Source organism: Oryctolagus cuniculus, chromosome 20 (genome assembly GCF_964237555.1).
Source record: "Oryctolagus cuniculus chromosome 20, mOryCun1.1, whole genome shotgun sequence".
Classification (NCBI taxonomy): Eukaryota; Metazoa; Chordata; class Mammalia; order Lagomorpha; family Leporidae; genus Oryctolagus; species Oryctolagus cuniculus.
Window position 1 is genome coordinate 25,491,044 of NC_091451.1, and position 15,191 is coordinate 25,506,234.

Below are 15,191 nucleotides of genomic sequence, written 5' to 3' on the forward strand. Positions count from 1 at the left end.
ATTTATGGTGGGAAGTAAAAGTGCATGGTGCTCCAGGGTTTATGTTGTTCTCGTCTCATTTTCCATGCCCTTGAAGTATGATAAGGATTTCCCCTTAAAGCAATACCCAACAATAACCCAGTAACCTTCTGCATACTGCAGCTGGGTGCCATTTAGGAAGGTTTGCCTTCACAAGGTCTGCTTAGGCAGAAGCAGGTCTACAGCCATGCCCAATATTCAGGAGGCTGGGGCCTCCCTGTGAGCTCTTAGGTGCTGTCCTCTACATATCTTCATCTCCCTACAGGCATGCACTATAGGACAGCTATGAAGGAATCTTGAGAACTTCCCACGTTCCATCAGATGAAGCTCACTGGTTCTTCTGTATATATTGCTGTGTCCTGCTTTTTTAGGTGTAAATTTAAACAATGAAAGTAGCTTTTACTATTTCAGTGCTTATAGATCAGAATTTGGCAAGCCACTCTTTTGGGTGCTTCTGGCTCAAGGTAGTATCATGAGTGTCATTCAAAATATTGACCAGGGTTACAAGAGATCAAAACGGATCCAGGCCAGCAAGATTTAATTGCATAATTTATCATTAACATGGGTGTTGACAGGAAACCTCAGTTCTTCTCTGGCTACTCCTATGCTGTTTCTGTCTGGCTGTTGTCCTCTCTGACTCTGTTCCCTGCCATGTACACATCTCTAGAACGGTTCTCAAGTGTCCTCATGACATGACGCAGCTTCCTCAGAGTGAGTAGTCTAAAAGGGAAAAATAGAGGGAGGAATTCGGTGTTTTTAATGATTTTGTCTCTAAACCCACACATGGTCACTTTCATCATGTTCAGTTCTTTAGAATAAACTTGCTACATCAGTCCGATAGTCAAGGTTGGAGATTCAAGCTCCCTCTCTTACAGTGGGAAAGTTTCCAAGAATTTGCGTATTTTAAAGGCACACTGTAATTTTCCTAGTCTGTAAAATTATCAGGAATTAGAATGAATCTGCAAAATATATGCTTGTTAAATTTATCAATGTCACAAAGCTAAGAGAGATATCTTATACCAGGAATAAAAAAAAACTAGACATCAACATTTTCTTATCACATTTTCATCTGCTAGAAACCAATGTCATCATCAAGCTATGGGTGGGTGTGCATTGAATAGTGATATTTTTTACTTTCAAAGCTCTTGGGAATAAATTACAGATGCTCTTTTACTTATGATGGGGTTACATCCAAATAAACTCATGGTAAAGTGAAAATATCATACAAAGTAAATACATTTAATACAGGTAACCTACCAAGTTTCATAGCTTAGCAACACAGTACACCGTGGAGTGTCAATTGTTTACACTTGTGATTGAGGGGCTGACTGGGAGCTGCAGCTACTGCTGCTGTCCAACATGGTGAAAGCGGATCATGCCGCATATTCCTAGCTGTGAAGATCCAAATTAAAATTGCAAAGTGCAGTTTCTACTGAATTCAAATTGCTTTAGCACCATTATAAAGTCAAAAATTATCAGTCCAAGTGTTATAAATCGGGGACCATCTGTATTCAATTGCAGGTATGGGATTCAAGGTTGGTCTAAAAGATATATAATTTATATACACACCAAAGATTCCATAAGACCTAAACAGAATAATTGCTATAGAATAGATTTATTATAACCTCAGAAACGTTAATGTCATTGAGACTTTCTTACTCATGAGGATGAAATTGTCCTCCCAAACTATCTACCTATCCTTCGAATTGTGTGAGGACCATACACATGCATGCTTGAATGAGCAATTTTTCTAAGTTAAACATATTATCAGTTTAGCTTTGAAAACATTGAGTTTGATATCATCTCCTTAGAACTGGAAGCCAAACCTTAGAAGAGTACAAGAAGATGGGGATGGGATGGGGACTTGGTGGAAGGAAAAGGGTAGATAGAAACCAACAAGACTGAAGAGAAACATGGAGATCACAAGTCACAAAGGGTGGACAAGTGAGAATGCATGGAACGCAGGGAGAGTGAGTCCCAGAGCAAAGCTGTGGCTTTGGCAACAAGGAGGAAATGATTACAAGAAGAATTGGACTGGGGAATGCAGGTGGGGTAAAATCTGGAAGGAATTATAAAAGGAAATTCCAAAATACTTGACCCTGAAAATTTTGTAGGCAAATAATTCTTGTTCAGTGTGTCAAATTTTTAATTTAATGCTTTTGAGTTAAGTACTTGTTGCTATAATAACAATAGTAACAAATTATATAATGAAGTCTTAGGTGCCAAATACTTGGTCCAATCATTATGTACATTCTCTGATAATCCTCACAACCACCACATGTTGTAGTTACTAGTATTCCTATTCTGTATGTGAAGAAACTTAAAAACACACCAAGACATAGGCAGTAGGAACTAGACAAAAATCCAGACATTAAAATCAACTAGTCTAATTTCTGTGCAAAACCAGAATAATGAGCAAAGGAATAAAGTGACAGCATGTGAGTAAGTAAAGCAAATTTTATAGCCAATTTTTGTTTTATTAATTTATAGCATGTCATCTTTGAGACTGGTTCTTAAAGAAGGAATTGCTGTAGATACATCTATCAGACTAAAAAATTCCATTAGAAATTGCTTGAAAAATATTCCCTTAAAATTGGGAGTGTATAAAGATGTTTCAGTCATCTGGGCTTGGTTTTATCACTCTGAGATTGAACATATTCTTGATGGATGAGAAGTGAGGAGAAATTACACAAGAACTGAGCTTCAGGGAGAAAGTTAAGAATGGTCTCAACATGCAGAGAAAGATTGGGCTTTGCTAATAAATGCTTTATTATTATAAGTGATTTTTAGTATAATTGGACTTCAACAGGAATGGTTCTTTAATTTATGACTAGAATGTGAAAGAAAAGTTCACTGTTAACATATGTACTCACAAAACATGTGTATTCTTCCAGCAGCAAAAGTCAAGGTCATTTAAATAGTTGAACATAGAACCCAAGGGTTATGTCTCTAGCATGGTCCCCATCTCCATCCCCTAACGTGTAACATACTTGGACATGAGGATTCAATGTCTGTAGATACACCAATGAGAGAACATGGACAGAGACCAGAGCTCAGTGGAAAATCTCAAGACTGGGAGCAGTTCTGGAGGGCCCTCTGGTCTGGGATCTTTTCCTTGCCCTCTTTCGCACCACCACTCCCATATACAAAACCTCCTTTCCTGTTGTAAAAAAGAAATTTCATTATAGAAGCCTTAGAAGTATGGTAAGGAAGGGTCTTGAGAATTTAAATGAATCAGATTCTGAATTTCTCTCTTCTCATTCCACGTGAGATAAGTCTTTACCTGCATTATTACACTTAATTGGTAAATGATTACAATGTAGATATTTTAAATATTTTAATTATTTATTTTTGAGGTAACATTTTATGTTACATGATAGTCAAAGGCTTAATGGCTCTGATAAATAAAGTGTTCAGCAAATAAAATAAATAAATAAAAATGTCAGCAGGAAAATAGGCAATGGCTTAAGCCCTGATCAAGTAAAAAAAGATGCTCAACTTCATTAAGAAGCATTTTTAAATAATCACAAAATCATTAGTGCTGTAGTAACATATAATTCCTATCAACTTGTTCAGCAAAAACTTAAAGCAAAATTAGGTAACACACTGTATTTGCAACAAAACTGATATACACACAATCATTTCTTTTTTCTAAGTTTTTTTTTTTTTTTTTGAATTTTAGCTCCCACTTATAAGTGCATCATGTGGAATTTGTCTTTCTGTGTCTGGCTTATTTTACTCAAAGTAATGTCATCTAATTCCAGCAATTTTGCTGCATTTGCAAAATAGAGTTTTCTTTCTCTTCCGTTTTCCTTCTTTTCTAACATATGAAGAAAAAAGACTATCTAGATTAAGTATATTGCCCAAGTTCACAGAACTGAGAAATTTCTAACATAAGATGTGACCCAGGGCCGGTGCGATGGCGTAGTGGGTAAAGCCACTGCCTGCGGTATTGGCATCCCATATGGGCGCCGGTTCAAGTCCTGGCTGTTCCACTTCCGATCTGGCTCTCTGCTATGGCCTGGGAAAGCAGTAGAAAATGGCCCAAGTCCCTGGGCCCCTGCACTTATGTGGGAGACCTGGAGGAATCTTCTGGCTACTGGCTTCGGATCGGTGCAGCTCCAGCCATTGTGGCCATCTGGGGAGTTGGAATGACCTCTCTCCTCTCTCTCTCTCCGCCTCTGCCTCTGCCTCTCTGTAACTTTGCCTTTCAATTAAATAAATCTTTTTTTTTTTTTTTTTAAAGATGTGACCCAAACCTTGTCTGATTCCACAAGTAATGCTATTTTCATTCAAGTTTGAACTACCCTTGTATGAATAGTTCAACTTGTGTGGCCTCACAAAGGTAGATCTTTACTGTAACTTTGATGTAGAAAGGAAATGAAAACATATATATCTATATTATTTTTGCATTTGAAGTATGTCTACAAGATATATGTGAGCTCTGTCAGCCACATGAAGGTTTGCTTTGTCCATCCACACTGCTTTCCAGGGCTAAGTATTTTGTCATTTAGGAAAGGTGTTTCTCCCTAGCTCAAGGAACCACTTAAGTAAGTCTGAAAAAGTCCCCTTACTTAATAATGCCCTTGTGCTCTGGGTCTATTAATTCACTTCCCCCAGCCGATCAGTTTTCTGTTCCAAGAGATTAATTTCTTTACCTTGCCACACTAAAGGATTAAGGCTCACAGCGTATAAATAGTTCTCTTTACTTCAGCCCCAAAGGTTTGTAGTGAGGATTAATGAGATGATGCTTAAAATTGCATTTGGAGCTCCTTGGTCAAAAGGCACTTTATAGTTCATTGTGTAGGCCCATCCATCACTTACAAGTGGGCAAACATTGTAGAGGCCTTTGGGTGGCACACCACCTCCCTCTTTGGCTCTAAGAGTTGGTCTGGGTCAGTGCCAGGAAAGTGGCCAAGCTTGGAGTCTCCCTGGGTTGCTTTTCTTTAGAATCATGTATTTGTTTGAAATTCACAAAGTGTTCTTTGGGGGCAGAGACATGGCAAGGACCTCTTAACTGCCATACTACTTGAGCCTACCCACATCGATTTTCTTTTGCCTATGGCTCCAGTACACAGTCTTCAGTCTTTGACTGCTCATTAGACCCATGGTCTCATTTTTTAGTGTCACCAAAGCAATAAAGGAAACTTTTTCTTGCTTTATTCCAGGGCTGTAAACCAAATGCAAACATTCCTCTGGCATTAATTTTGCACAGATGAATGTTGTTACGATATTCCTATTAGCAAGTTCACGTGCTTGACAACATCTCAGGTGGTATTAATGGTCCACCTGCAAGAAAGCGTTTTCTGCCAGCCTACTGCAAATTGCCAGAACCTTTAAGCCACTCTTTCTCAGCTGAGCCGCAGTATGTCATCATTACCTATGGCTGGACCAAGAAATCCCATTTGTCAATGCCTGAATTGCTCTTTCACTTTCAGTAGCTTTAGAAACCCACTTTATTTTGGAAATGGCGTTAGCTGAATATATTTTAAAAGATACAGAAATATACAAAGCAATATCTGGGAGACTTAGGATACATGTAGGTTGTTTTACTGTGGTTTGTTGATCTTTGCAGCAAAACCTTTGTGATATCAAATGGGATATGACTTTTCTGAATGAAGGTCTGATAAGATTCGGAGACTTGGGAGACCACCTTGCTTCCCTTTGACCATTACAAAAGACTTGAAATATATTAAGTGTTTAAATTACTAGAATGTCTTTCATAGGTGGCTTTATAAAAACTGTACCTCCCCTTATTTTATACTAGGCTCTCTGATAAAATGGGAACAAGAGAAAACTGAGGCTAAGTGACCTGGCCAAGGTCACATAGTTCCTAAATGATGAAGTTAGAGTTTGAAGTCATCTTGGTCTCCAAAACCCATGGTCTTAATTTTTATACTGTATTGATTATGGCCATGAGGAAAGTAATATAACTTCTAATGAATAAGGCTTGTATTTAGACTGATAAATGTAGGTATAATGTTGTGAACATTATTTTCTGTGTTATACAAGAGTTCTACTTTCAGTTCTTCACTTGAAAGAATTAACACTCCTTTGGACTGTTAACAAATTTCAAGTTCTCACCTTAAATAGAGATAGATATATATTGGGTACCTATTCAAGAGTCAGTGTAATTTCTTTGTCTTATTATTTTCTGCCTCCTTTTCTTTATCTCTTAAATAGATTCACACAAATTTGGGGAAAGTGAGGTAGTTCTATGTTAATGTTGGAGCTATGTATATGAACCAGTTGGGCCTTAGCAGTTTCACCTCTGAGTACTCTGTTCCTCACAATGTCGTCATTCAACAGTGCATGTTTTACAAGTCTCCAGGAGTTGAAATATTTAATAATAGAGCCAATAGTTCAAATGAAAATGACAATAGGAGGCCAGTTGTATAAAAATTTCAATTCCTCTTTAAAAAATTGGTGCATTCAAAGACAGACACATATAAATGTATTTTATCTAGAATAAAATTGTACTTTTTTCTCCAAAATCTAGTTTCATGTGAGTATTAGATCTATATAAGCAATTTAAGAACTATTTATTTGAAGACCACTTCACGCAACTTATAGATCTCTCAGCGTGGTTAAGATCGGCTGTCATTAGTTTTTTTTTTGGTCTAATTAGTAATGCACATATGCCTCCTTTTAATGACATTATGACATTACTGTTCATAAGGCCATATTTCTGAGTACAACTTCACTTTCTGTTAAAGAATAGATTTCATTCTTTATTTAAATTTTCATACTGGTTGCTATATGAAATGTACAATGAATGTCATTAAGGACTTGCTAAGAGTGTGTATGAATTTAATGAGATTTGTTCAGCTTTCAGAGTAGTCCTGCGTATTCATTCTTATACTTAGAAGGTTGTTTGCTCTTCAGTGGGTGTAGCAAATAGAGCGCGAGGTGAATGAACTCATTCTCATGCACATGTTTCTAAAACAGCTCTGACTAATGTTTGATATAACTTAAAATAAAAACCAACAGGAACATGAAAAGAGACTAAGCACAATGTTAATGTGGCAGTTTAAACCGGTTTGGTTTTCCACATCACCTTCCATCTTTCACAACTTTAAGCAGTATGCAAGATCACTGTCCTCAATGCCAGATGTTCTCAACCTGGTGTGGAAAACGTAAAACTTTTTTCTAAATGTCTTTAAAGCTGAGGTGGAGAAGAATGACTCTGTTTTGCCTTCAGAAAGGTCAAAGGTTGAATTGTGGCTATGCTGTCCTCCCACCATGTCACTTAGTGGTTATCCAACACTGTGATCTTTTCTTCAAGACTGTGCCATTGTATAAGATAAGGGCTTAAGTTGATGGGAAAGCCTATTCTTTATAAATATTAATCTGTATTTATTACAGAGAGAGACACATAGAGACAAAAACAGAATGAGAAAGTGAGCTTCTGTCAGTGTTCACTATTGGAAAGGGAGTCGACGATAGATACAAGGATGCTTCAGAGGTCCTTGAGCCCTATGTATTTGGAGGAAGTAAACAAATACAGCTACTTAATTAATATAAAATTCTGGAAATTTGGAATTTCATTTTTTTCTGATTTTGTCCTGCCTATATAGCTTTATATTTGCTGTTGACTTGACTAATGTCTTCCACAGTAAGTAGAATGAAGGTCATTACCATAGGACTATTTAATATTGTAGTCAGTAATGATAGATACAGAAAATGCGAAGTAATAGAACAAGTTCGAGGTGAATGTGTCACAATCCAATGACCATTTCTCAGTAGAGTATTCTTTTGTGGCTAAAACTCTGAAGGATGAATGGCACACATTATGGTAACTATCACCTGTTGGGAAGATCTAAAGATGTAGGTTCTTCTCAGAAAAGCACAAAGTCCTTTTACTATGAAAGAATCTGAAAATTTACCCAACTTTATTTTGGATTAATAGAGTTCTCACTATCCAGATACACCAGTGAGGACTATTATAATGACTGCTAATTGGTAGCTATGTTAACATGAATAACCACATTCTTTCACTATGGTCTAATTGAGGCACCAAGAAGTTAAATTGCCTTCCACTGTCCCTCCTTGCCTGCCCCTTTCTTTTATTTTCTCTGAGAAGTGATACTTTGAGAAAAACTTTAAATTATGCATTGCAATCCCAAACTGTTAATTGTTCTTTCTATTCATTGCATGATACCTTTTGATATGTTACCATGTTATGCTTTGTGCAAGCCAGATAGGGAGGGTCTCATAATGTAGACCGGAAGCAGAATCGCTTGATGACTCTTCCATGGGAATTGTTTTGTTGTTTCACATACAAATCCCTGGGTAGTGAAGATAATGAGTCAGCTTCTGAGAATAATTTGTTCCCAGGAGAAGTGAACAGGAAAGCTTGCAAATATCTCTGATTATTACTTTTTTCTATCCTAATGCTCCCACCCATTGAACACAGGTTCTACTTCAGTCAGATGTGGAATTTTCTCAGTCAATAATAACTCCTATATAGAGACATTCCTATGATTAAAATGCCACGGCATGCCTCCCTTCACATGATCTGACACCATATTCAAACTTTATATCCCTTATGGCTTTCAGGCTTCTTTATAGATTGCTTCCAAACCACCTGTTTAAGGATTTGTATTTCATTTTTTTTAATATTGGTTATTTGCTATGAAGTTCCCCATTATGAATCAAGGCTAGGAATCAAAAGTAATGAATTCCAGTTCACTACTTTCTGGTAGAGCCATGTGAGGTTGGTTGGTGAGATAGAACAGTCCCCGAAGCATGGCTTCATTATTTTGTTACATGAAGCATATTCGTTAAGGGTGTATCTCCACAACATTACTTTCCAAGTTTGTCCTAATTAGAGAAACCATCCAGGGGTGATTTAACAGTTATGGAAGGAAAAAGGAGGCATGTTAGCAGTTAAATGCATTATGTTTGAGCCTTGAAGCTAATGAGATAGATATTTTATGCTTAGAAGAAGTATCCCTAACCAGCTTGATGAATGAATGCTTATTTGGGAAGGTTCTCTCACAAGAAGGTACAGGAGAGGGATTATGTAAATACTCAAAGTCAGCATTTTGTAGTAGCAATAAAATGTAGGTGTTCAAAAGTCTATATATGCTATATCACTGTACTTATAATTACATTTATTTTCTAGATATTTTCATTGAAATTCTCTTTTTTTAAATAAGACAAGACTGGGGAAAGAAGATCAAAAGAGCTATCTGTAGTACTCTACCTGTTTCACATAGGTATGTTATGTTAACATAGGAATGTTATGCCAAGCCCACATTAGTGGAATAAGAATATCTTTTGGACATCAGGGCTTAAATAATTTTCTTTCACTTCTTTCTGCCATAAGTAGGAGTTGTCAAAACTTGATAAGAAAATAAGGAAGGCTATGCCCCAATTAGACTGACGAAGACACAGTAGAGTAATAGTGGAGCATGCATAAATGAGGAGCTCAGGGGTTCCTAGCCCATGTGAAGCTATTCTGGCAGGTAACTTACTCTTAGGTCAAGGAGAACATTTGTGTCTCAACTGGCCCAATTAAGGAGTAATTGGAATAAGATGGACAGTGACACCAAACCTATAAATGGTCACACCTCTTTCTGATTCCCATTCCATCCTGCCTTGCCGAAGCATGATGGAGCACTGCATAGCTCGGATCAACCTGTCTAGGAACCACTCGGTTCAGACTCGAGTGCCTTCGACTCCACCTCTACTAAAGATAAATTGATATCTAGCTCTAAAATCTTCATAAAACAAACCAAAACCTAGGATGTTTTTGAATGACATATTGACTTTTCAGATTGTTCTTTAAGCTGTTTTTTAAACTTTAAAGGCAACACTGATAATGAACGCTTCCAAATGGTAAAACAGAAAATCCCCTTCAAATATAACCGGCCAGTAGAGGAGTGGCTGCAAGAAAAAGGTAACCGTCATTAAAACTTTCATTTTAAAATCATTTGATTCTAAACCCTCATTTTTAAAGCCTGCAAATAAATGTTCCTTAAATGATAATCGCCTGCTGCATAAATGACTGTTTTAATTTTCATTATAATTTGTGTCAGCTTCCACTTGCCATATGTTGATAAATCATGCTATAATACATTGCCATTAAAATACAGTTAAAGGGACTAACATCTAGCTTGCTCTCAATGTGACAACTTCAAACAAGAAATTCCAGGGACCTCTAAAAAGAGAAATGTATTATGGCAATTTAACCACTGCATGACTTTAATTGTTAATTTGTTTTAAATTACCTCTTAGTCCAAAGCTTTCTAAGGAAATTCCAAAAATTACTTTTAAAACTTACATCTTTTGAGGCTGTTTTGGCTTTACTGTCTGAATATGGCTAACAAAAAAAAAAAATTCATAGATTGACTTTTGTAATTTAAACGGCTTAAAACAAATGTTATAAAGGGAGCAGTATATTTTTTAACATTTGTTTTGTAACAGAAAAGAATGAGAAAAATGAATTTTGCCTTTAAATTCAAACCTACGGAGGCAAAAGTATCTTATAAGATACTAGTTGTCTTCTGGTGGTCAACCTAAGCTAAAACAAGACAAAAGAAACTCACACTTAGGTTGTATGTTTGATATATTATGCAACAAAAGTGTGAGTGGTTAAGACAATTAGCTGGAAAGAGAAAGGCTCATGAAAAGCAAACCAGCAGTTTCTGATTTGCTGGAGCAAACAGCCACTCTGTCAACAAAAGAGGGCAGCAGTTATGACTGAGTTTTCTGTGTGGCTTCGATTTGTGCAGATAGACTATTTTGCATTGGAGAACACTGTCTAAGAAACTACTTAATGTGTTCTTTCTTGAGCTACTGTGAGCTACTTCTGTCTCAAGACCTTAAGTAAGCTCTTAGCATTCGTAGGTAGCTGGTTAAGGTATATAGGAGCAGTTGGCTATATTACATATAACTTAAAAAAAAAAAAAAACAATGTACTCCTACTATTTGGAGTGAAGACTTTCGGATCCTGAAACATGGAAAATTATCACCAAGTCTTAACTGTATGCCCTGTTTTCAACTTAAGTGGTCTAATTAAAAATAAATTAACAATAACTCTAAAAAGCAAATAATTTTGTATAGTAAATCACCAATGCATAAAGTCCCTTTAACATTAAAGACAATGATTGCCTCACTTTTAAAAAGGAAAAGAAAAGTAGATGCATGTCTGAGTCTCATATGCCTGAGAGAACTTTTGTTTGTTTCTTTCAATTTTATGTTAATATTTATTTTTTTTCCATTGCCTTTTGAAGTATAAGCTTAATAGCATGCCAGGCATTTTCATTTGTATAAACCATTATAGAGTTATGAGTAGGTTTTAGTTTTCCTTATGATAGCCTCATTGTCATTCCTTTCCAGTGGAAGGATGCTTTCAAATACACAGGTTGCTGGGTTGGACAGGGGTTGGGGTGGTTGAGGTGGGTGAAAGGGAGGCATTCTAGTTTCTTGACGCACTGTATGTTTATACATGAATGGAATGTTGAAAATAATGACTTGTAAACTATGATTTCCATTGCATAGACTTTTTTTTTGTAATCTGGGCGAGTAACATCACTTTATTCTATTGCTTTACCTCTTCCTCTGCCTAGCTAACTTTCTCTTTAATGGAAATAGAAATTAGATACTAAAAGACCTTGCAAAACAGTGAGCACAAAGAGTTAAGATAGACAACAATTAGATGCCTTAGAAAGTAAAAATGCCTCCTTGTAGTTATTTTTGTCACTGGGGAAGAGTGCTGAGTCACAGCATTCCCAAGTCGTCTTTTTGGTTCTATCTACCATTGACTGAAAATTTCTGACCTTAAACAATCCAGTTAACCTCTTTATATCTCAGATTTCCCTTCTGAGGAGAGAAGAAATACAATCGCCAATTCCCTCAGGATGACCTGAGATTTAATTAATTAGTTTTTGTGCAGTGCTGACTGGAGATTTGCAGAGATTTAATTTAAGCAGTATGTGAGCTTGATGTACAAATGAGGTAGCAATTAATCACTTCCAAGAAGGTGGGTACCTAAAACAAAAATCAAAAGTAACCTGCTAAAAATCCCACACTACTGTGATCACCACATTTTGTATTGATGGTAGAACAACTCTTAGGTTGTATGTGTATAGATACAGATATAGGTATGATGAAAACTTGTCAAATAAGATTGGCCATAAGAAGTGACAATAATGAGATATGTATTGATTTTGAGAGATTGTGGGCAAATGATAAAAAGGGATTCCTTTTCTCCAGTCAGTCCTTGACATCTTTCAGAGGAACTGGGTAGTGTTGTCTATGTCACACTTGGGCACTAAGGCCTTTCCGGGCAAGACGGATCCGTCAGCTCAAGAACAAGATGACAGAAGCCTGAGTGTTCCACTGCACTTAGAGTAAATGCTGACTTTGCTGATGCGCAACTAACCCAAGATAGAGCTGAGAGGTTTGTGAAACAGAACAAATGTATATTTAGCTAGAAAGGGACTACAAACAAACAAAGTTGAAACAAAGACAAACCCCTTCCCATTCCCATCCCAACAGTGTCTTGTTTCCAATAAATGATTAATTTTATCTCTGGGAAAGCAGTGATGACTAGGAGAGGGATAATGGCTTAAATCTAACTGGATACTTGAGAAAGTTCATACAAAATTGAATTAAATGGAACATTTAAGTACAAAGAAATCTTAATCTATTTTTTTGTAATCCATATTTTCCATGAATTTTCTGATAACCCCTCATATAGCCCAGGAAACACATCTTGCCTTTGTAGATGCATTGTGTTAGTCTTGAACAAGCAAAGACCATTTTATGGAGTGAATTATGGTAGATGGAATGAAAGTGATCCATTATCTGTAGCCAGTTCATTTAGCTATGCATTTCAATTCTTTTTAATTTTTATGAATCAACACTACTGACAGAAAAATAGGATGAGAGACATTATAGAGGTTATCATGAATTACCTTGAAGAATATTAGACTATAAAACATATCTATAATGAAGATTAATACAACAGTTAACTGATCAGGTTAAGCAACCCCTAACTGACCACCAGTGCTGGAGCATCTATAAATGAAGAACTGGATAAATATTAAGATTTGCCAGCCAGCACTTTTTGCATGAAAGTGGTACCTTGGCATTGAGGCTATCTAGTGTAAGATATGGAGTTCATCTAGGTAATTCCTTTATGCAGTTTATTCTAATTTATCATGTAAAGCTCTAAAAAATGCAAATGGGAGGTTCCAGGAATATATATTCTCCCCTTTGAATATAAAATTTCACTGGTTTATAGCTGAGGATTCCAGAAAATGCTGTCATCAAAAATAAACACTAAAGAGATGTGAACTTCTTGTGTATTGTGAAAAAGCACAGAAACCAAATGATAGGCAATGATTCATGTGCACAGGTCATTGTAGGAATTGGTGGGCAAATAATGGCAATCTCCTGGATCTCTTTTGCTCATTCGATTTGTATCCAGACAATTCTGTTATCCTTAAGACCGGTAGGTCCCATTTTTTTACTTAAGAGATTTTTATGAAATACAGATCATTTCACTATAACAAAATTTTTTCACCGATGACCAACATGGTGTTTGAAGTCTCCACAGGGTTATGATGTTCAAATCATTATTGTTTAACTAGACCTAAAAATGTTGCCCAATGAGAAGAGTTGATGTGTTTCTGGAGTCCACTCTAGCAGATGAATTTCTCTTTCCCTGCTTCTTCCATTGCTCCCGTTACATACTGAGAAGACATTTCACATTACATACAGGAATTCTGGGATAGATAAACCTTGTGAATCCTTGAAGACCAAGTAATAGGCCGGCACCACGGCTCAATAGGCTAATCTTCCACCTGTGGCACCGGCACCCCGGGTTCTAGTCCTGGTCGGGGCGCCGGATTCTGTCCTGGTTGCCCCTCTTCCAGTCCAGCTCTCTGCTGTGGCCCGGGAGTACAGTGGAGGATGGCCCTAGTCATTGGGCCCTGTACTCGCATGGGAGACCAGGAGAAGCACCTGGCTCCTGGCTTCGGATCGGCGCGGTATGCCGGCTGCAGTGACCATTGGAGGGTGAACCAAAGGTAAAGGAAGACCTTTCTTTCTGTCTGTCTCTCACTGTCCACTCTGCCTGTCCAAAAAGACAACCAAGTAGCAAGTAGTAGTAGTAGGGGTTTGACCTCCTAAAGGCCAAACTTCACAAAACACTTCTATATGTATTTGAGATTATAGAGCAAAAACTGCAGTCTGTTAGAGATGTACTTTTTTATTAAGCAGATGAGAATAAAGGAAATTATCAAGTTATTTATAGCTAACATAATTCAGGTGGTTAGATGAATAAGTACAATGTTTGATCATTGAAGTAGAAAAAAATTCAGAAACTATATATTCCATTAATCTTTTTTTTCCCTATGGAAAAGCATAAGGCAGTAACCAGGAGAAATAACACTAAAGAATGCCTTAGTATATTGCTATTGATAAATTATAATAAGTTTTTAAAAGTTGTTTAGGATTTTTCTTGGAAAAATTTAGTGATTGAGAAAGACCTTCATAAGTGGAAAGAGTTGAGAGTACAATTAACTGAGTTTCACTGTTCTGAACTCTATTATGCCATGATTTCATTCTGATAGCTTCATGTATTAATATTTTCCAATTGAGAACTCCAAGTAAGATGATCTGACATTTTTCAGCACACTCATATATCTCTCTACTATCCATTGATTCTGAATGCCATCTTCCTCTCTCTCCCAGGCATTATCAATGCCTACTTATTTTCTTATCTTAAGGAATGATTTAGTTACATTTTAGTTGTGTGGTCATAATCCATCCCCCTTTTGAAATTAATACAGTACTGTATCTGTAATGATATTAAACAGTAATATATACACAGTGTCAGGTACTATGAAGATTTACAGGAAATGGTGTGTCTATTCACTAGAATGTTCATTTTCATAGCTGTGCAGTGAATCCAAGTCTATAAACTAGATTTCATTTTAGCTAATTTAATAAAATTATTAGACCTTTTTTTAAAAATTCAGTGCTATGAGTCACCTCACTGTGTTTTTGTTTGCTTTATATAATTATTTTTAGTCATCATTATGTTAACTTGTAGCTTAAAAAAATCAATGTAATAGTAATGTATGACTTATTCTATTGATCACCCTATTTGGGTGTTTCTTTGTCACTCATAATTATTTACCCAACAAGACTGCAAA

At 36.5% G+C, this 15,191-nt stretch overlaps 1 protein-coding gene across 50 annotated transcripts in view; it reads left to right on the forward strand.

The window, feature by feature from the left end:
• NRXN3 (neurexin 3) overlaps positions 1–15,191 on the forward strand; it is a 1,789,124-nt gene that overhangs the window by 1,620,407 nt on the left and 153,526 nt on the right. For 34 of the 50 annotated variants that reach the window (XM_070065300.1, XM_070065299.1, XM_070065301.1 and 31 more), the window contains one exon: positions 9,833–9,922. The exons of the other annotated variants lie outside the window; for them this stretch is intronic. In XM_070065300.1, the coding sequence (XP_069921401.1) occupies positions 9,833–9,922 (90 nt within the window). The remainder of the gene's footprint in view (positions 1–9,832; positions 9,923–15,191) is intronic. 50 annotated transcript variants of the gene reach the window in all.